Genomic DNA, 23,160 nt, shown 5'->3' on the forward strand with positions numbered 1-23,160 from the left:
ACCAACAGGAAATGAAGTCAGACCCCGGGGCCTGGGCCTGTGCATCTGTGATGCCAGCAACTGGAGAGACTGGAGGAAGTGAAACCTGGAAGTGCCAGCAACTGCAGTCACACCATAGGTTAGAGGGGCCCGTGTGCCTGGGGTGCCAGCAGCTAAAGCAAGTAAGGGTCTAAGTGCCAGCTAGAGTGGGAGCCACAAATCATAGGGCCCATGAGCCTGAGGTGCAAACAACTGGACTGAGAGAGGGTATGCATGTCAGCGTGTGATCGCTAGTGAATATCACGCCAGACTAGCTAGCGAGTAGGTTAAGTGGCTTAGGAGCCAAGTATGGAAGCAGCCTGGGCCAGATACATGTTTTTCTCTATAAGACAACTGCAGCAGTTAGCAACTGGAGGGACCAGGAGGTTCAGGCCAACTGCTGGAGACACCATAAGGCCTGGGGATCCACAGAGAGGTGTGTGTCTATGCATGTGTTGGTGTATGCAAGGGAGCCTTTACCAGCAACTGCAGTGAGGCTGAGGGCCTTGGGAGCTCAAGTGCCCAGGTGCTAGCAGCTGGGGAAACCGGGGATGCAGGGCCAGATACTGCAATAGACTGAGTGTCTCAGGCCAGCTATTGGAGGGATCCACAGTGTGCTGGTGGAGGGAGGGTGCATGCACATACAGGGATCCAATTCTCTCCATTTCTTTCCTAAAAAACTCTAGAATCCAATTTGGGCTTTTTTGATGATCAGCAACTGCTGCGCACATTCGCTCATAAAACAATTATAACTACAAGATCTCAATCTTCAGTGCTAACACTGTCAGAATAATAAAGAAATTTAGATTAGGAGGAACTTCTGACAGTCACCTAGTACAAACCCCTGCTCAATTCAGTCTACTACAGAACAGGCTGAAGGAGCAGAAGACTTTTGGATATCTTCAAGGATGGAGACTCTACAGCCTCTGTGGGAAACCTCTTCCAGTGTTTGACAACTCCCAGGGTAATAAAGAAAAATAAATCAAAAGAAAAAAAGTTTTCTCCTTTCGCTTCATTCCACTTTCCAACCCATGCCCATTTCCTCCTGTCCTACTAATGTGTGCATCCAAGAAGTCTGCCCCATCTTCTCTATCCTCTCCCACTAGGAACTTGAACACAGCGGTAAAATTCCCCCAGAAGCCTTCTCGTCCCCAGGCCAAGCAGACACAGCTCTCCCAGTCTCTCCTCGTGTGTCACGTGCCCTGCTCCCCAATAACCCTGGCGGCTCTCTGCTGGACTCGCCCCAGTATGTCAAGGTCTGTCTTGTACTAGGGACTCCAAAACTGGACACAGCGCTCCAGATGTGATCTCACCAGTGCCAGATAGAGATAGAGAAGGAAGAAACAAAAAAATCACTTCCCTCGGCCTGCTGGCTAGCTCCTGCTAACATAGCCCAGCATGTGGTTGGCCTGCTTCCTGCAAGGGCATGCTGCTGACTCTTGTTCAACTTACTGTCCACCAGGGCCTTTCCTGCAGAGCTGCTTCCTAGCCAGTCAGTGCCCAGCCTGTCTTGTTGCATATGGTCACTCCACTCCAGGTGCAAGGCTTTACACTTGCTTGTCTTGGCTGATCCTCAAGAGGTTCCTGTCAGCCCAGTTCTCCTGCCTCTTGAGGTCACTCTGAGTAGCAGCCCTGCTCTCCGGAGTATTGATCCCTCTCCCCACCTTAGTGTCATCCATTAACCTCCTGAGACCACACTCCGTCCCATCAGCGAGGTCATTCATACAGACCTGAAACAGCATTGACCTCAGCATCAGTCCCTGAGAGACACTGCAGGTAATCGGCCACCAGTTGGACTTTGTACCACTGGTCACCCCTCCTCTGAGCGCAATGGTCCAGCTCACCGTATTGTCCCGTCTCACCAGGGTGGCCTGAAGGACTCTCTCTTGTGGGACAGAGTGTTGATGTTCCTGCCAAGGTCAATGTAAACAACATCCGCTGCTCTCCCTTTTTCCACACAGCCAGTCCTCTCATCACCAGTCCCCTTCCGGTTCTTTGTGTGGTTGGGCATGGCTTCCAGGGGAATTTGCTCCATCATCTGCTGAGATGAGATGGACAAGTCTGTAGTTCCCTGGAACCTCCTTCTTGCCTTATTGAAGAGGAACATGGTGTCATCTGAGAGCCCATACTGTTTAAGTAAAACTAGGATAGTTTGTGCGCATGACTACACATGAACCTACAATGAATGCCAACCGTCATTTTAGCACTTACTCATCTAATATTGTAAAGTCCTCCTATAATTCTTCATAGTCAGTGTTTTCTTCACAACCCTTAGTATCATCAGCAAGCTTCATCACAGTAGTCATCTTCTCTCCAGATGATATCCCTTTACCTTAATTTGTCAGCATTTTAGAAAGTAAAAAAATGAATATATTAAAAATAAAACAGAGGAGTAATACTTCTGCATCCATGACATGACCTTTCCTCTTATCTGATGGTAACTTAGCTTCCTACAGAGCCTTTGATGAAGAATGTCCTTTGGAAATCCAAGTAGACTACAATCCACTGGATTTCCCTTGTAAACATGTTTTCTGACTCCTTTCAAGAATCCTACAAGATAATATAGGCTTGATTTCCCTTTACAAAAGCAACAGGGACTTCCCACTGTGTCATAGTAGGTAAGTATCTACCAGTTCTCTTCTTTATAATAGTTTCTCCTGGTTTTAGCATTGCAGATGTTAAGCTTACTGGTAAGTATTCCCCTAGAGCTCTTTTTATAAAATACTTTCAGATTTTCCAAATACCAAGTTTTAAGCAGGAGGTCACAGCTGCATTTAGTAGTTTGGTTGTTTAATCCTTGAGCTCTTTTAAATACCATCTGGTTCTGACAACTGGTACCCTTAAATACCATCTGGTTTGTGCCATTTGTTTTGACAAACTTGTTCCATAACTGCTTGTACCAACATTTCAATTTGAAGAGAGATCCTTTGACACATCCTCCATAATGAAAGGTTGCAGATCAGAACTTCTTCAAGCTTAAAGATGAATACAGATGCAAAAGATAACACAATAGTTTCTTTTTCTGATACAGCCTTATTTTCAATCACCATATAGAAGGAAAGATCCTCTGTTAGCCCTACATGTTCTCTAGCTGGCTTCCTGTTTCCGGAGTGTTTCAAAAAGATTTATTAGTTTCAAGTCTTTTACAAGTTCTTCCTCAAACAATTTTTTGGCTCACTTTATTACATTATTTCCTTATTCTGACAGAATTTACGATTCTTTCTACTTTGCTCTTGCAGACTAAATCTGACCTTTAAAAAAAAAGATGAACCGCTAGGTCTAATTACCTCTGTTACCCTACTGTTTAGCTATGCCATGCCAGCTTCTTTTTGGACTTAAAGTCTTTGATAGGTGCATGCATTTGCTCCAAGACTCCCATATGGCATCTTTAAGTAGTTCCCCTGCCACTTGCAAGGATTTTAGTTTTACAGATTCTCTTTAATAAGCTTCTTCATTTTTATGTAGCTTTAAAAGCTTTAAAAAACAAAACCCAAAAAGCAGGATATTTTCAGAGAGGGGGTTGATCCTGCAAGAGATTTAAATACATTACCAACACTCTGTCAGAACAACTGTTTAACAGTAACACTTTGAACCAGATCCTGTGCATTGTTCAGAACCACGTAAAAAGCCTGCTTCTCCTCTTACAGGTTTCCTGACTAACTGCTCTATGAAATAGTCATTAACTGTGTCTAACAATTTAGTCTTCACATCAATCATTGCTGCAGCCACTGTCACTATCATGCATTCAACAGGCTGGCGAGGGAGCAATATAATTAAGAGGCCAGAAGAGAATAAAAGAAGGGGCCCCAAAGAGGGATAGAAGAGGAGTAGTATGACCACATAATAAAGTCAGCTTCTCTGCTTTTATACATCACATTACTCTTGAGGCTCCAAGTCCTGGAATTAGACAATTATCTTCTTACATGAGTTGCTCTTTCTCTTACTTTCTTAACCTCATAACTGCAGAGAAAAACTTTAGATTTCAGACATTAGGTGTGAATTCAAGAAGCAGCAGACAAGCAGATCTCTATTAAAAGAAAGAACTGTCATGTAACTGCTTAAGTAGCTCTCAAAAATTTTAGAAAAACTCAAATTTGACTACTGAGATTGAACAAGTCACTGCACAGCCAAAACATCTGCTGACAATTCACTTGATACAGCTATATACAGTCCTCTGTTTTGATGTAAATAGATGTTCTCTTTGGATTCCTTGCCTGTTACCTCCACCATAACATCACTTTTCCCTTTGCAGACCCCAGGGCTATCTCCCACCCTACTTGTACCTAAGTTCTTCTCTTCACTTTAAGTATTTCCAGTCCCTTTAAACAACTACCCTTCTCCTAAGGTCCAGAAGCATTAGCAACCTTCCTTCCTTCCCTGTGTGGTAGGAGGACAAATCCAGAACCTACTTAGTTTCCTGCACTTGCTGGAAAGGACTCCTTTCCTTCCCATCCCAGGACAAAACCTGGGGCTCACCTTACAGAGCTGGGCTTCAGCACTGCTGACCAACCACAGCTGATGGTAGCGCAACAAAATTGCCAACTCTGTCATCACTGATCTCAAATAGCAATCTCATGGTTATCTCACCATCTTCTCCAAGACACCATAAAAATAAAAGACTGAGGCACCTGATAAAGAGACAACTTGCAGTTGTTTACTGTCTTCTCCTAGGAGGAACTGAACACAAATCTAAGGGAAACAAGTACAAGCAGCAGCTTAAGGGAGCAGATAGAAACATAATAGAGTTGCAGAGAAAGACAGCCTTTCTGTCTCCTTTGAATGTTTCAGGTAGGGGAAAGAGAACAGCTATTTTTCCTTATCAGCTTTTGTGTACTGGTGGGAACACAGCGAGCAATAAACCAAGGAATCTAGGGCATATTAAAGTAGTATATTCAGTTAGCCCTTGCACATTCCTGACCAAACAGCTAAAAATGCAGGAGCCCCTTTGAACCTCAGCAAGGCAGACGAGCTCTACAGAGCTGAACAATTCAAGCCTGCAGTTTGCTAAGCACGCAAAGTATTTGAGTTGGCAGCATAGCAGAGATGGGCACTACTCCAACCAGCTCATTCCATATGCAAAGCAAACAGGTGCAATACATAGAGGAAAGAAAAGTAAAACAAAGGAGGTGGCAAGAGAGGAAGGACAGCAACATGGGAGAATGGGCAATGTCAGGCTGACAAAGAAGGCAGATCAAAAGTGTAGGACAAAACCTGGATAATGCAGGAAATAAGAGGCATCTTTACAGAAATTACAGAAGACAGATGACTGTGGAAGAGACACTCCTTTTTCCGTATGTCCTTTTGAGCTCTTCTGTTAACTATGCATATGCAGTAAAGTGAAATTCCTCTAGACTAATTGAGCCAAATTTAGTACCTAAAATGATATATAACTTGTAATTTTGTTTAAAATATCAATGCAACTATAATGATACACTTGCTATAAACACTTCCATAATTACCTTGATATTTAGGTATTTTTATATATTTTCATTGGAAACACCTCATAATGAACTAAAATACAAGTAACAGCATGAAACAAGAATGATAAACATCCCCCATTTCCATTGCGCTTCCAATCAAAGGTGCAGTTCTGTGTGGCTGCACTTACGTTTGTCTGTCAATCTGTTTGTAAGATGCAGTCCATCAGTTTTACTACTACTCTGTAGCAATGCCCAGCAGCCATTTAGGTGCTTGTTAGTGACCCTGATCACAATGGGATTTTTTATCATATTGACCGATACCTGACAATTTAATCAAAAGGGAAAAGATACATACATTAATGAGAAATTATCTGCAGATGTCAGAGGCAGTTTTGCAAAACCCAAAGCACTGTACATTTATGTGCTCGCTGGCCTGTCAGCTCTCGACAATGGATGCGGGTAGCAAGGGAACTGAATGAACACTTTTCTGAAGAGGTACTGTGTTATGGAGGACCTGGGCTTTAAAGAAAAGCTGTTTTCAGTTAATCCTTTTATTTAGGCAGCTAAATTCTCTATTTGGAGGAAACTATTTCAACTGGCATTTTCAGGTTTTAAAACCTTGTCAAAAATGGCACTACCACTTCAACACCGTTGACCTGTGACACAATCTTTAACAGGGACCGTAAGCCTTTATTTCACAAAAACATTTGTCTAATAGCAAAACAACAACAAAAAACAAATTATTTGATGTTTCTTCCTCAGAGCCTAATAAGTAGACAGACTAAAAAGGGTTTTAAAGATCAATTCTTTTTTAAAGATCACCTCTTTTGAATTTTTTTCTACTCAGTGTTCTTAAGTATTTATAGTTATAAGAAATGGAAAGATATAAACATCAGTTCTTTGCCCATGTATTTAATACTCCTTTGTGGATTTTGTATTATACATACGTAGTCACATTTGTTTAAGGAAACTTGTATACAAAAGTTTTGAGACAAACTTTACATGAAAGAACCAACCTATTTAGGTAGTTTAATCTAATGACTCAATATTGAAATAGAAAATAGAATTTGAAAAAGAAAGACAGAACAGTTGAGTTTTTTCATTCTAAACTCTGGAAAGTTATTTCATGTTAACATCTGATAATTAAGATCTTATACTGTCATTTAATTGTGAACAGTTTAAGAAAGAAAATTATCACTGGGGAGAGAAGTAAACGAGTTCTGAAGAGCACTGTCTGCAATATGAATATGGAAAACTATAGAAGTGTCAGCTTTCTGAATACCTGACGTAGAGATGCTTGACTCAACACAACCTGGAACTGTGTAAATCTAATTACAAAACATATAAGGAATCAAAGTCTTAACAAAACCGAGGTGAATACGTGATCACATTTTAATTCCTGAGTTGCTATTTTATCTACTGATCACAGCTTAAGGGAAAAAAGGACCCTCTCTGGGTCCAGAGAAGGATACCATTTCCATGTAAAAGGAAGTGAAGAGGAACATATTTATAATAGATACTTGAGACTGGCTTAACATTGGATGCCCTCGATGAATCAGAACATCTTTGAAAAAGTTATTGCTGGTAATCAGTGGTTTCTTTAGAAAAATTAGAGTCATAACCACACTGAAAAAAAAGTATGCATCTATCCTTGCTTTATTTAACAATTATAGCTTCTGATCTTGTTAACAGATCTTAAAGATTCTCATACAGGATTTTCAGGAACAGACAATAATTACAATAACTACTTCAACATGTCTTAGGAACACCTCCTTAAGAATTCTTCTTCTCCATTGTCTCTAAAGGAAAAGCAAATCTCCTACCCATCTTCAAAAAGGGGTTCCAGGGAACTACAGACTCGTCCGTCTCATCTCAGCAGATGATGAAGCAAATTCCCCTGGAAGTCACAAAGAACCGGAAGGGGACTGGTGATGAGAGGACTGGCTGTGTGGAAAAAGGGAGAGCAGCGGATGTTGTTTACATTGACCTTGGCAGGAACATCAACACTCTGTCCCACAAGAGAGAGTCCTTCAGGCCACCCTGGTGAGACGGGACAATACGGTGAGCTGGACCATTGCGCTCAGAGGAGGGGTGACCAGTGGTACAAAGTCCAACTGGTGGCCGATTACCTGCAGTGTCTCTCAGGGACTGATGCTGAGGTCAATGCTGTTTCAGGTCTGTATGAATGACCTCGCTGATGGGACGGAGTGTGGTCTCAGGAGGTTAATGGATGACACTAAGGTGGGGAGAGGGATCAATACTCCGGAGAGCAGGGCTGCTACTCAGAGTGACCTCAAGAGGCAGGAGAACTGGGCTGACAGGAACCTCTTGAGGATCAGCCAAGACAAGCAAGTGTAAAGCCTTGCACCTGGAGTGGAGTGACCATATGCAACAAGACAGGCTGGGCACTGACTGGCTAGGAAGCAGCTCTGCAGGAAAGGCCCTGGTGGACAGTAAGTTGAACAAGAGTCAGCAGCATGCCCTTGCAGGAAGCAGGCCAACCACATGCTGGGCTATGTTAGCAGGAGCTAGCCAGCAGGCCGAGGGAAGTGATTTTTTTGTTTCTTCCTTCTCTATCTCTATCTGGCACTGGTGAGATCACATCTGGAGCGCTGTGTCCAGTTTTGGAGTCCCTAGTACAAGACAGACCTTGACATACTGGGGCGAGTCCAGCAGAGAGCCGCCAGGGTTATTGGGGAGCAGGGCACGTGACACACGAGGAGAGACTGGGAGAGCTGTGTCTGCTTGGCCTGGGGACGAGAAGGCTTCTGGGGGAATTTTACCGCTGTGTTCAAGTTCCTAGTGGGAGAGGATAGAGAAGATGGGGCAGACTTCTTGGATGCACACATTAGTAGGACAGGAGGAAATGGGCATGGGTTGGAAAGTGGAATGAAGCGAAAGGAGAAAACTTTTTTTCTTTTGATTTATTTTTCTTTATTACCCTGGGAGTTGTCAAACACTGGAAGAGGTTTCCCACAGAGGCTGTAGAGTCTCCATCCTTGAAGATATCCAAAAGTCATCTCAACCAGATCTCAACCAGGTCTAGAGCAACCTGATCTAGTAAGACCTATATTGAGCAGGGGTTTGGATTAGATGTCTGCCAGAAATCCCTTCCTACCTACATGATTCTATGATAAATGCAAATGACTATTAACAGAGGAAAATAAAATAGTTCATAAAGCTGCTCTTCTCACCTGAATATTAAGTCAACAACAGAAAAGATTTGGCATCATTTTGACAGACTTTTCTGGCATGAAAACATAGGTTTTAGCAGTTAGAGAGAATTCTCTCATTTCTTATATTTGAAGTTTCTTGGGAAACAACGTTCTTATTCCCATCACTAAGAGTGGAGATCTAGTTAAGGGATGAAAATATTACATGAAAACTATGCAATTAGAGGTTTGTAATGCAGCAACAGAGGTGGTTAATTTAACATTTATCTCTTACTACAATGCCAGTCAGACTTATGGCCTGAGAAACTTCTGGAGGAAAAAGATATATGTATGACTGGGCTTCAAACCAGCTAACACTTGAATTTCCTCATTACGTCTGTACCTTTCTCTCCCAGCAAGTATACAAAGAACATAAGGAAAACTTTAAACTCTAAATGAGATTTTATTTGAAATACAGACTTCAAACTGTGCAATTTTTAATCTTTCCTTCACCTCTCAAGGCTGTAGCTTCATTTCTGCTCCCTGCTCTTTTTTGCTGTCTTGCAGATTTTGCTCTCACTTCGGGCTTATGGCTGACTCCTACTCTCCCTCCTTTCCTCTCACCTTACCTCTTGCTCTGAAAAGTTCCCCAGTCAAACATGATCAGTTACTATTCCATCCGCCCCCAAATTTTCACCTTTAACCTGTGTGCAGAACACAGAAGTGAAGACAAGAATTGCATGTAACTACTTTTGGGTATGAAAATACAGGAACACTGAGATACAAACTTACTTGCTACTTAATAGCCAGTTCAAAAGTAATTTATAAATATGCTACTTTGTTAAAGGGAAAAAAAAATCCCTACATTGCTACCACTAAAATTTAACGTAACATACATTTAAAAGCATAATGTGTCCAACTCCAACATATGGATTAGAAAGTTTGAGAGACCCTGCAAGCTTTTCCCATTGGCATTGTTAGATTTAAAAGGTTATAACTGGGGAGAAATAAGTTTTTGCAAAACTAAGCTGCTAGAACTAATTCATATCAGTTTATAATTCATTATTTATTGTCAATATAAAAATAAGAATAATTCCCCAAATATATGATCTATATCTATCGATACTTCTTTTCCCAAGCTTTATTAATATATTCTTGAACTAACAGAAAGAAGCAATTTGAAAAAAATAGTTTAAATCATGTTTGTCTTCGATGCCATATTTACTACAAGTTATTTTTGCAACTACCTCCAACTCAGAGGGTTTTTTCCTTTAATGGAGAGTAATATGCAACTTCAATGTCAGTAAGCATTTTGTGTTATTCATTTGTATTAACCAACAACATTCATGCAACTGTTAGGACATTTGGAATGATAAAGTAACTTGTAAGACATTTACACAGTTACTTGATTACATTGAGATTGCCTACTTTCCAATTTAGACAGTTTTTAAGATGCATTAGTTTCAGAGAAATCATTCAGCACACTACCCAAACAACTCAACTGCTAGCCTCTAGTAGGTACTTAGTACTTACGTAAATCTACGTTGATCTGTATTAGTTCAGTTTTATGAGTGATCAGCTCTGTCATAAAACAGCGTTTCTTTTGGCAGTGGACTTCTATACTAGCATTCCCACCCTAAATTAATTATGAACTTACAGAAGCATAACAACAATGAAATCTCTCAAGTCTTATACACTGTTCTACATAAGTATTTCACACAACATTTGCATTGCATTTTTCTTAGTTATCCATATTCCATGTTTAAAGTCTCCAGAAAAGTTCTTTACAGTTCTCTGAAGTTTGGCATCTTTCATACAGGTTTTCTTGAATTCCTCTCGCTCACCAGTTTATGTCTGTGGCCCAATAAACTTGTCTTTTATATCAGCTGTGCTACTACAGAAGATTGTCAGTGAACAGAATGAAATATGCTTTCAGTTACCACAGTCACAGAGGTGACCTCTTGTCAAACACTTGACTCTGCTGCCCAGGACTTTGGAAATCCTAGTCCCACACCCATGTGACAAGCTTGTCATTCCTGCCTTGCTGAGCTGCTAGTAGTTTAGCTGCATTTCATTCAGCTGATGTTTCAACTTCTTTATTAACATTATTTATATATTTTTACATCTTCTATACTGCTTTTTACTACTCTAGCTTATATTACGCAGGTTTTCTACCTTTTCTTTCACATTTTTGAAGAGTTTGTTGACTAAGTATGTCATCTTCTTGCTCTCACCTCAGTTTCAAGTTTACTTGTTTGCAGAAAGTAACTAGTCTCAGACAGGTCAGCTCATCCACATAGTCCAACATCCTGAAGAGGTTTTTTTCCTTCCTGTACAAAACAGGAACCATATAAACAGCCTTCCCAGGAATTTCAAATTACTCCACAGAACTGTGGGAGAATACTGTCAAGTCAATTATGAATATTATGGGTTTTTTCCTACCAATCCTTCATTATTTTGATTTCAGAAATTGAAGTTGTGTTGGTTCACTGCCTTCTCCATTCCAGCATTATTGTAAATATAACACTGAAAGCTTCCCACTACTAAGCCAACATCTTTGCCATCTCCATTAGCTTATAGATATTCACAGAGCAGCTCTTTAACCTGCATTAACATACTTTTGCCATTGATTTATGACAGCACTTACACATTTCCAATATGTCTGAAGCCCACTTTACAGCAAGCAACTTTTAACTGATTACTAGTTTTTAAAGAAAAGAAGGGGTTTAGGACATTAAGTTTAAGCCAGTAATTAAAAACAATTCCCCCCCCCCCCTTTTTTATGACTTTACGCTGTGGGGGGGGGGGAGGGGGGAAGCTCTTGGTAGGAATATAAGGAATATATACATGAGGCCACCTAACAGTAAGTTCAGATCAGATCTCCGAATAGTAAAATTGGAACTATATTAACTCTTATAACAATTTTAGACTTCCAGATGCTGCAGGAGTCCTAAAAGTTGTAGTATTCCTATTGCATTTAAAATACTTGTTCACATCTCTAAAATGATGTGTTTTATCATCTGTCAAAACAAGAGAGAGGAGAGAAAAAGCCCTTAAAAACATGTTCTCTACCTGAGAAATTTTTTTCCTGAAAAGCAGAATAAAGATTGTTTACTTACTGACTTCTCTGTTCCTTGCATTTATCAGATTAAAAATGTGGCTAACATGTACAGAATAATCACTTGCTTTCCATTCTAATCCTGTATGTTCTATTAAAATATGACCTTGCATTTCACAGAAACTCATATAACACTTTCACTACAGATCTACACATCGAAACAGCATGGGAGTCACAGGACACTGCTAAATGAAAGAGCATTAAAAACCAGATATAAGAAGCCAACTTCTTACAGAGCAACTTCAGTAATTTTGAGTTTGTAGCATTCGAGTATTATGCCATGTTAAGTTATAACACATTAGGCTGCTTACCCTTGGCTCCCTCCATCCCAGGTAAGAGAGAGAATTTTTTTTTTTTTTTTTGAGAACGATAAACTAGGATTTACATGATATCTCAGTGCATTCATTTGCTGCATTCACAGAGGAAAACCATTTTAAACAGAAAACTCACTACCTTGTTCCTCCACCCTCCCAGCTCCTAGCAATAAATTGATTTTGGACACCACCAGAACCATAAGTAAGAAAAATGACAGTTTCTAGCTACTGTTCCAGTAATTCCCCCTAAAAAGCAAGGTTTTGAGCCGTTGAGAGATATTCCCCCAGTTTCACCCCAGCACTTGAGCTTCTGAACAAGAATCACTGAATGCTACCTTCATTGCCTTGATACATATTTATCCCACACATCAAAGAATCTGTTTTGATACAGTTTAAGTAAGGTTCCTTACAACGTTGCCCTCTTGCACAATAACTAAATACCATTAGAAATTTAGAAATGCTACTTTATAACAGAACTGAAGCCCTCAGAACTTGAAGATAAAAGGTTATATCCTTATAAGAACCCACTTTATACTTTTAGGCAATACGTGTTGATACATTTTCTGTCAATACATCTTCTCAAGCACTGAACATGTAACAGACCACAAGTGTTTCAATAGCTACTGACACTCATTCTAAAATTTGTTCTGCAAGATTATCCCTGCCATCTTGAACAAAACCCTGAAGAAGTTTTGTTGTTCGTATTTTTCAAATCAGTAGTTGTTTCAAGGCTGAATCATTTTATCCTATACATAGTCCACATTAGACTCTTTATTTAATCAGCCTCCTCAGGTTTGAAAACCTTGTTCAACAATAACGAATCTTTAGGAGGACTTTCAGTTACCTTCTATGAAAACTCAGAACATTAAGACAACCAATTTAATGTCATGCTTAATCAAGAAATTCTAAGTTTTAGTTGTAAATACTTACGGAGAACAGGCAACAAATTGGATGTGATAAAATGCATGAAAGAACACAGATTCCCTTGCTTTCATCACATCTCATTCTGCACAAAGAGCAACGCTGCATTAAAAAAATGCTAGCTCAACTCATTGCCATGGCTGTACCAAACTCCAAAAGGAAATGCTTTATTTTCATTGACTTAGAAGGCAACATATGAAAACTGTCAGCACACCTGAGGCGAGGGGCAGCCACTCAGTTCAACCAATTCCCTATACTTTCCATTGAGCTTCTTCGTGACCACTAAAGCAGAGATTTTTTGTTCCTTGCCCAAAAGGGTTCCCAAAAATCAGAGTAAGCTTACAGTTTTCTCCCAATTTTTGCCACTGGTTAATGTTTACAGATCTGATCTCTATCAGTGTAAGGGACATACATCAACTTTTCCCATTCTGCCTCAAACATCTATCACAAAACTATAAATTAATTTTGATCAATATCTTACTCTAGAGGAATGGAAATGACTTTCTAAATTAGGCAGCCAGATAATACACACAAGAAAGCATCTTGGTTACACAGGACAGTTAAAACAGCTACTGTGTCTCATAATACTGTATGGTGCTACAGGAGGCTACTGACACTTCTATTTCTTTTTCTCCCCCAGAGAGTCTCTGCATGGCATGGACAAGTCAGTACCTCCTTCATTTCAAGGAAAAAAAAAATCTAATTAGAGAGCTTATTTCCCATGAATGAAATATCAGAAGCCAAAAACCCATCACAACATGATAAAAAAATTAAAAAGAGGCAGCAAAGTCTGAATGAAAGGAGTAAGAAAATTCACTTGGATAGATCATTAGAAGTTCTTTTACAGACCACTGAAAGAACTTCTGCCCAAGTGACTGTTAGTAAGTTTCAAGACTTCATTAAGAAAACAAACTCTCAAAGTTATCTGTAAAGTACAGTGATGGGTAAGGGCAATCCATTTCTGATCAACTTAGTTGCTAAGCGATCTCTTTATCAAAACTTGCAATTAGCAGAAAGCATTATTTCTGTCACTTTTCTAGTCCCCAGCAAGACAAACTGGTTCATTTTGTGGAAGTTTACTGCAGCAGTTTTGAAAGTCTAATGACAAGTTTTATCTTTGGGGCAAAGGTTTCCCAGGGCTTTGACAACCCTGATACTAGAAAGCTTTGTCCCCATCAAACACTAGTCTGCAGCTCCTAAGGCTGGGAGTTTGGGGGGAGGGAGCAGACACAGAAAAGCCTCACAGGAGGCAAGTTCAATGCAAAAATATTAGGGAGAGTGGTAGTTGTGCAAAAAAAAAAAAAAAAAAAAAAAAAAAAAAAAAAAGGCACAAGTATAACCAACACCACTGGAAAAAAGGATGAGTGACAGAAGAAACCAAGCTTGACCACACCATGCCTTTAAACACAAGATGGAATCAGAAACAATACCAGAATTGCAGAGAGAGTATAAAAGGGCTGTACATTCAAGTAGGAATAAGAGCTAGAAAGAAGAAAGACAATATTGAAACAACTACAGAATAAAATATAATATTCTAGGAATATATTCTACAGCTAAATCAAAGAAAGTGTTCATCTGTTACTTCTTTATGTAAGATGGACACATTCAGTGTTTTGTTAGCTTAATTCCCCCTTAAAAATTCCCGCAACTGAAAGAGGGTCTTTATAACAGAGGAAAAAGACCTCAAAATAGAAGAGGTTAGCAAGCATATAAATTAAATATTTAGAAATAAACTAAGCTGGGGAGGGGAGAGGACTTCATATCCTGGAAAACTTAATGGAATGGGCTGAACCAATCACAGAACTACAGTAGCTATTAAAAGCTTATAACAGACATGGCAGGAATGAGAAGACTGAGAAAGGGCAAACATAGTGTCTGCCTTTAAAAGGGAAACAGGAAATTACAGGATGCTGAGCTTAACTCCAGATGCTTTAAGGTCTAAAGTACATATAAACACATAGATGAAAAGATTAGCAGACAGCATTACTTTCTCAATCAAGCTGTATCAAATGAATCTGATTTCCTCTTAAAATATAGTATAGGCTTCAAAAAAGAAGAGTAAGAAGGAAATGCCTTAGATAAAAAAAAAAGTTAAGTATGACATTAGACAACATTTCCAGTTAGTGTCACAATCTAGAAAACCATGGGCTACAACAAACTACGTGGTGGGGACAAAGCTGCCTGGAAAGCTATTCTCAGTGTTGTATCAAACAAAAGACACGTCACAATGGGATTTAGTTCTATTTAATGTTTGCATCAACAACATGAATGCTGAATATAGAATACATTTATTAAATATGCCAATGATATAAAGCTAGAAAGGGCAAAATTAAAATTCACATCAACCTTACAAATTAAAGAAACTGATAGAAGAGGAATAAAATCCAATGGGGATATGTGCAAAGCTCTATACTTAAGCAGGAATAATTAGTCATATAAATAGACAATAGGAAACACGTAGTAGTTTGAGAAAATAAATTGGGTGTAAATCCCACACTGAACAGCGGTCAATGTTAGGCTACTACAAAACCAATAAAAGTAACTAAAGTGTACAACCTGGAACATAACCTCCAAAATAAGTGAAGAAATGCTTTCTGCTCCACTTTGTATTACACATCTGGATGAAACACTGTATCCCCCTTGAAGTACCATGTTTCAAGAAAGCAACTGATGTGAATCCAAAGAGGAGGAGGAACAGGTGACTGCAAAGAGAAATAGATCCATTTGTTCTCTATGTTCCTGGAAAGATAGGAGAAAATGCAACGGGTTTAAAATTGAAGTAAAAAAGATTCATACAAAGCACTGGAAAAAAATTTCCAATAAGAAACACTAGAAGGGATTACCAAAAATGCTTCTGGAGCCTCCAATGCTGGAGGCAATTAAAAGCCAACAAAAGAAACAAACAAAAGCGATCAGTAGGAGGATCTCACAAAATTGTTTAATCTTCATTGCTCCTTAAACGTATGGGTGGAGGGGGAATAGAGCTCATTCATTTCAGTATAAAATATCAAGCTGTGATACAGAATGTGCGTGTTTTATTCAGTTTACTCATTCATGGTTTTTTCCTCTTCTCCACACCACCTTCACCATACAAAGTCTTAATTTTCAATTAGCACTCTTTTTACATTTTTATGATGATCTAGTTACGATAGCTGCAAAAGAGAGCCCACCTTACATTCTCCTGTTGTTAGAGTTTTAAAAACCCCTCAATAGAAAAATATAGGACCATTTCAAGGGAAAAAAGGAACCTACTAATTTCTATCTAACTCTTCCAATTCCATGACTCAGGAGTTTACTGCTGGATTTACACTTCTACAGAATAATGGAGCATTCAGCAAATTAAACAGACATGAAGAAATGGAAAGTATAGTGGAAGTGAATTAATGAAAATCAATAGGTTTAGAATACTAAACTGCATTGATAACAAAGCTCATGTGGTCTATAGAATTATACTGACTTTATTGTTTGATACAAGAAAATTAGAGAACACTTCCAAAGGAAAAACTCCAATGTAGTGTTCTTTCAAGTGCCCAGTTTAAGAGATTACCTTCCTAAATTAAGCAAACTGGTAATACATGACAATGAATAATTATTAATGATATTACAAACATTTGGACTTTAAAGGTCCCCCCTCCATCCCTCATACATAAAGGAGAGTGGCCAAGCAAGCACTATCTCACACACAGTGATTTACCTGATAACTTAAGAGGCAGACAACCAGTTTGGACCACGTACCTGCAACATTAGAAGTGGAATTCTTCTCATCTATTTTTAGACATTAAGTCCAAACTAGCTACTCCAGGCTCCCTTTGCAATCAGCAAAAGGAAGAACTGCCCCTACAGAAAACAATTCATCAGGTCTCAGGCAGGTATCTTAGGCGCCTCCAGAGGGCTGACTGTATCATTCTATTTTTCTCCATTGTCTACAGAGGCAGCCTAAGGTCACTAGCTCAGACTTGGGACTGACTCTTTTCTGGCATTTCAAGTTAGATATCTAATGCTGCTTCTTCTTTCTTTCCTTGGGCAACAATGACTAAGGCTCTGTAATCTCAGGTTCCTCAGTATCTCCAAAGGAAAGTGAAGTTCCAGAGGTGGAATTAAACACAAACATCTTCAACTTTGATGACTTCCAGAGAGGGCAGAGTAAATACATTAAGGAACCGGAAGATGGTTCCTTACAAAAAAAAAAAGGGGGGGGGGGAGAAAGAACTCTGGCCTAATCAGTATCAGGTACTTTCTATTTTAATAGGCATTTCTGTAAGACACAGAAAATAACCCAAATTGTACATACAAGGTAAAGCAGTAAATATCCTGTTACATTTACGGGACTATGCTACTGATAAGAACTTCTGTGTGAGTCTAACTGCATCTTCAGGAAAAAGGTTAGATTGCTTTAATCATGTTATTGTGAACATTGAGCTGAAAACTATGCTAATAAGATTTTAATTTAAAACTGTATCAACTACATACCCTTCTAAATACCCCCACTATCCAGATAGCAGCTTTTATAAAAGTGAAAGCTATACATAAATATTAGAAACTAACAGCCTGGCTCTGTAAACACTTAGGCAGATATTTCAGCGGAACATCTCACATTCTGAAACTTAAAACATATGCAAGTGTTTGAAGAAATAAAGACTAAAAGTTTTTCTTAAAAATGTAACGTCATTCAGCAGAACTTTGATTCTAAATACTAAAGAGAGTTGTACCTTCAAAGATTTTTAGAACTTTTCAATAGCACCCGATACACACACAAACTACTTTTCATAATGAAGTACCTAAGCTGGGATGAGGGGACAGGACACTTCATACCAATATGTCACAGAGGTAAAGGTCCAGTGGCATCAAAATCATAGCTGCTGTTGGCAAGTGACAGAGCTCAAGCTGTTGGGGCACAGCAGCAGCTTTTGCCCCACATTCTTTCTTGGTATCTGAGATGTCAGAACCCAGTCATTGAGAATATTAAGGAGTCCTTATCTCTTCTTTTCTGATGAGAATTCACGTTAAACATCTTTAAACATACTGTGAAAGTCAATTGCTTCATGCACATTCTGAAACCTGTAGAACCACTGTCCACTCCCTCCTTTCCCTACCACCTGTCCCCTCTCAGCCATTGATTCTAGCTAGTTTCTTCACCAACTATTCTGAAGGTACATATATTGAAAGGCAGGTCTTCATCTAACAGACTCATAATAAAATAGCAACTCAAATACTTCAGAGAGACACTTGTTTAATCTTTACTCACGTTAAACACACTGCTATAGGCACTGTAAGAAGACAGTTTTTAGAATGCAGAAATTTACACTCTAAACCCCTATTCTCTCTACGTAATTAAAGATAGGCTATATACCTAGAGGCCTGATAGGAAAGATTATGTTAACACCCTGGTATCAGGAAAAAGCAGAAATACACTCAAAAATCATCTTCACCACATCATATATAGGCACACTCTAAGCTTAATTGACTTAATATAATCATGTTTTCTATTTAAAAGTATTGAAGAAATTACTCCAATTTTACCTCCTATTTGGAGTCATAGCAATTCAATTTAACATGTGGTTATTTACTTACTAATACTCTATATGACAGAGCAGAAGAGAATGCTAGTTGTGGTATATATATTCTCAGTCCTTTTTATGAGTATTATTTCTCATCCCCCCTCCTTGGTCTACATTACGAGTTATTGAATATTCTTTAAAGCTGTAGAGTTACCACCAAGTTATTTTTGTTCTTGAAGACCTTCACAGCATTTCTCTTCCACTACCACACAAAAACATACATCATACCTCAGCTTAACAATTTTCACATAATTTTCAGTATTCTGCATGTCCACTCCAAGTCCACAACCATCAACATTCATAACCTGCCCCCCATACCACACAACTCATTCAACACAACACCAGTCAGGATATTTGTAATAGAAGCATTGCACACAAATTAATCTTCAAATTGTTAAAAAAAAAAAAAAAATCACTCTATTTTCTTGATGAATACACCTGGTGAAAATGAGTCCATGTATGTCATGGACTACTTGTTTTTAGAAGACAAGATCTGAAAGGTAATGTGTGAGTGGTCCTACAGAAAAATTAGTCCCTGGATTTGTAAAATGAAGATGGCTAGTAAGATGAAAGAACCTAAGTTACCTGGGAAACTACATAACTTAAAAGAAAAAAAAGAAAAGTTTTCCTAAATAATTTACATATATTTGTCATAATCATTACAGTATATGAGTTTAAGAATAATTCACCCCTTAACTTGTTACTACACATGTTTAACATCTATTGTACAAATACTAAAAGGAAATCTGGATCAATGGTAAATCAGAGCAAAGCCTGAAACTTACTGAATCACCTAAAGATAATTTCTTGCATCACGTATCAAGAGATATTATCTCTTTGACAATCTTTCCCTTTTAGAACAGGAAAGGCCTTTTACAAGACCAAGCATAATACGAGGTAACACAAGAAGATAGGCAGCATTCACACAAAATCCATATGTTAAAGGCCACTGTCATCAGGTAATCCAAGGAATGTCAACACTGCATTTTTTGTTAAAACTGTGTTCACTGCAATAAGCCTGGCACACCCCCTCTTCTAGCTTTTAGTTAGCACGTATAACAAGTCCTGATGCACACAACGCAAAGCACAGAACTGTTCCATATGCTGACTGGAACCAGAAGGAAAAAAGAGAGTTTACTCACTTCTGGATACTTCAAACTACACAAACTACTATTCAGCAGCAGCAACGCTGTGTTAGATTCTGCAGGGGCACTCTTGGATGCAGAACAGTTTTTTTTTTTTTTTTTTTAAGTTTCAAAAGTACAGATACTAGAAGCTTTTGGATAAAAACACGTCGACTTTTGTACAGATTAACACATGAAAGCAAATAAAGGCAGCTGCACATGCACTACATGGAACTGACAAAAGCTCGAGAATAAATGAACTCATTACAAGTAACAAATTAGAAGGAAAATATGCAAAACTGGAATCTACTCTGAAAAGTAAGCCTTTTTTTTTTTTAAATGATGATGGCAGAAAACAGTTCTTGCCAAGTTGCCAGAGCATGGCACTAATTTATAGGACATCTACCCACTGTCTCAGGAGAACTGAAATTATATTTGAGCAGGTGGAAATGAAGTGTAGCATCAGAGACCTTCAAGCACATCTAGCCCTACAAGCCCACAATGACCAAGATCCACTGTCACGCAGCCAGCACTACACAAAACCCAACCAACACCGCTTGCAGCTACCTACAAACCCATTCGGCCAAATCGGGCATAATGGTCCCGGAAAGAGCGCTTCAAAAGTATGAATGTGAAATTATTTAATAGCTATCACACCTGCCGGCCCTCTTTCATACAACCTCAACACGCCTCGCAACTCGGGGAGAGCCTGAACTCCAACATCACGATTATTTCACTGCTACCTTCTTCTCAAAGCAGGCAGAGACCAGAGCGAAACCACACCAACTCCTCCAACGGTCACAAAGAAGCCGGTAAACGGCTCGTCACTTCCCAGCCCGGCGCAGCCCACGCAGCAGGACAGCCACAGCTCACCCCGCCGGGGGTTCCCTCCCCCCGCCCGCGCCCCGCCGCGTTCCGTTTAACGGACGCAACGGCCGTTCCTTCCAGACGGGGCGGCCCCGCGGCCGGCACTGACCTGAGGGTGCGGTTGCCCGCGCAGCCGCGCCGCTCCATGGCGGCGGGCACGCAGCTGGTGAGCTCGGTCCAGTCGGCGTGCAGCCCGCAGCTCCAGCCGGTGGAGAAGCGGGAGAAGAGCCAGGTGTCCTTGTCGCCGCCCGGGCGGTGGCAGGAGCACTTCTTCTGCCCGGCGCGGCAGTAGCAGGGCTGCTCCAGGCGGATGTTGCGCACCAGGTGCCGCCCGAAGGTGGTGCCGCCCGTCTTCTGGATGTGCAGGAAGACGATCACGTCGCGGCCCCGCATGTCGAACCGCACCCGCCGGCACAGCTCCCCCCGCGCGAACGGGAACTTGGGCACCAGTCGCGGCAGCGCCGCCGCCTCCTCCGCGGCGCCCTCCGCCGCCGCCCGCTCCGCCGGGTCCCCCCCGCGGCGGGCGGCGGCGGCCGAGACCGGCGGGCGGCGGGGGCAGGCGGCGCCCGGGCAGGCGGGCGACACGTACTGATAGACGATGAGCAAGAAGAGCAGCGTCAGCAGCGGCGGCAGCAGCCACCTGTTGAACCGCTCGTCCATGGCGACGCACGGGGCCCCGCGGCGCGGCGAGGACTCAGGCGGCGGGTGGGCGCCCGTCGCGGGCGCTGCTGGGCGCGGGCAGGACGGCCGCCCTCGTCGGCTGCCGCAGGCGGGCAGCGCCCGGCTCCTCTCCCGTCGCGGCCGGCGGCATGGTCCTCGCGGGCGGCCGCGGCGCCCTCGGCTCGCTCAGCTCAGCGCGCCGCGCTCCGGCCCGCCCGACGCGGCCATCCTCGCACCCCAGCCGGCAGCGGCAGACGCCGAGCTCGCCCGCACTCCGCAGCTGACGCGGACCGCGCACGCCGGGCAGAAGGCGGCGGGGCAGGGCAGCGCAGCGCGCCGTGCCGGCCCCCGTAGCGGCGGCGCCTCGCGCTGTCCCCGCGGCAGCAGCACGCGCTGCCGGGCGGCAGCGGCGCGAGCTCCCGAGTCCGCTCCACCGGCAACTCTCCAGCCCAAACACACCGCTCTGCTCCTCCAGCGCAGGGCGGAGGGGGTGGGGTTCCCAGCCCGCCAACCAATCAAGGCAAGCCGGCCACCTGAGTAGCCAATGGGTGGGCCTAGCACGCCGGCTCTAGCACCAATGAGAGTGGGCGGTGAGTAATCGTGGGTGGAGGGAGTCGCTCCTCACTCCCCTCCAGGTATCGGGCTGAGGCCAATAGCGTGGGGGGGGGGGGGGGGGCGGAGGGACTAGCCAATAAAGCGACGGGGATGGAGCGCAAGGCAGCCAATGAAATTAAAACGGCCGCTCCGCCAGGTGAGGGGGGGGATTTCTGTGGAGCCGGTGGGACGCGGTGCTCGCGGGAGGCGCGCGCTGGCCACGCGCGCCAGTGGTCGCCGCCTTCGCACCTCCCTCCCCCACGCACACCGTGCAGTGCTGCGGAGCTGCTCCCGCGACGCTGCGCCTTGCGCAGGTGTGGTGGTGTTTCTCCTCGTGGGGGCCCCACTGGGTTTAGGGTTTGCTTTTAGACGGTTGAGGGTTTCTTTTTTTTTCCTTCTGCCCCCCTCCCCCTTACACTTTCTGGTGTGGCAGCCTTGTATTTATAACCACAGTGCTTAAATATTTCAGATAACAAGGTCGGGCAGCATGGACTACTAAACAGGTTCAGTAATTAATCGTGGATTAAATGATCGATGGTATTGCTGTTTCTTGTGGTCATCCGAAGACTTCAAAGTGCAGCTAGTCCCGCATGCTGAATGACCACAGGACAGTAACATCTGTTCCTCAATAGCTATTTCAAGGCTAAAAAAGTTAATCTTTGCAGTCCCTATCTTTGTAAAAATCCTCCATTTGAAACAATGTACTTTTCCATATTGAAAATGGGTTTTTTTCAATAGACATTAAAGTTTCTGGCTTAAGGGTAACACCTAGCTGGGAAATGTTTTGTAGAAAAATCACTGTTTTGTCTGCAGTTAGGTTGTATTTTTAAAAGTCTATTACAAACATTTCACATCCAAATACAAGTCTTCTGTAACTCCTGGATTATGAAGTATAATTATGCAAAACATTTCATATTAGAACTGATTTCTCATCTAAGTTTATAGTTTATAACATTAGAGAATGTCTTTATTTACTGAGGGATTGATTAGATATCTGACAGCGCTAAAGCAACTTTCTTGTTCAACTCTGAAGACAACTTCACCTTCAGCAGACTGATATCAAGAGAGGAGGAACTCATCATGGGGCCATTTAAAGACTTAAATAATTAGACTCCTGTATTTTAAGCTGAAGACTTATATAGAAAGCTTGTTATACAGGAAGTATTTGGATTTTTGAAAGAGAATATCAGCTCCTATTAAAGCTTGTCAAAAATAGGAGAAAGTAAGAAAATGGTCTAAACAAAAGAAGTTAAAACTCTAAAATTTGTAAGATACTCCAGAAGCTGCTACCACAGGAGTAAAGGCACGTACAACCTTATTTCAAACAAGGCACACATTTCAAGGATCCATAATGCTTTTAAGGTATTGCGCTGATTAAAGTTTGACACTAGCTGATCCTTGGATCTTCTCAAGA

General features: G+C 41.5%; 1 protein-coding gene across 1 annotated transcript in view; it reads right to left on the reverse strand.

Annotated features, from left to right (window-relative positions):
• HS6ST3 (heparan sulfate 6-O-sulfotransferase 3) overlaps window positions 1-21,612 on the reverse strand; it is a 329,107-nt gene extending 307,495 nt beyond the window's left edge. Inside the window, exon 1 of the mRNA XM_026119450.2 lies at window positions 20,602-21,612. Coding sequence (XP_025975235.2) covers window positions 20,602-21,152 — 551 coding nt within the window. The 5' untranslated portion in view covers window positions 21,153-21,612. The remainder of the gene's footprint in view (window positions 1-20,601) is intronic.
• Between the last annotated feature and the right edge of the window lie 1,548 nt (window positions 21,613-23,160).

Source organism: Dromaius novaehollandiae, chromosome 1 (genome assembly GCF_036370855.1).
Source record: "Dromaius novaehollandiae isolate bDroNov1 chromosome 1, bDroNov1.hap1, whole genome shotgun sequence".
NCBI classification, from domain to species: Eukaryota; Metazoa; Chordata; class Aves; order Casuariiformes; family Dromaiidae; genus Dromaius; species Dromaius novaehollandiae.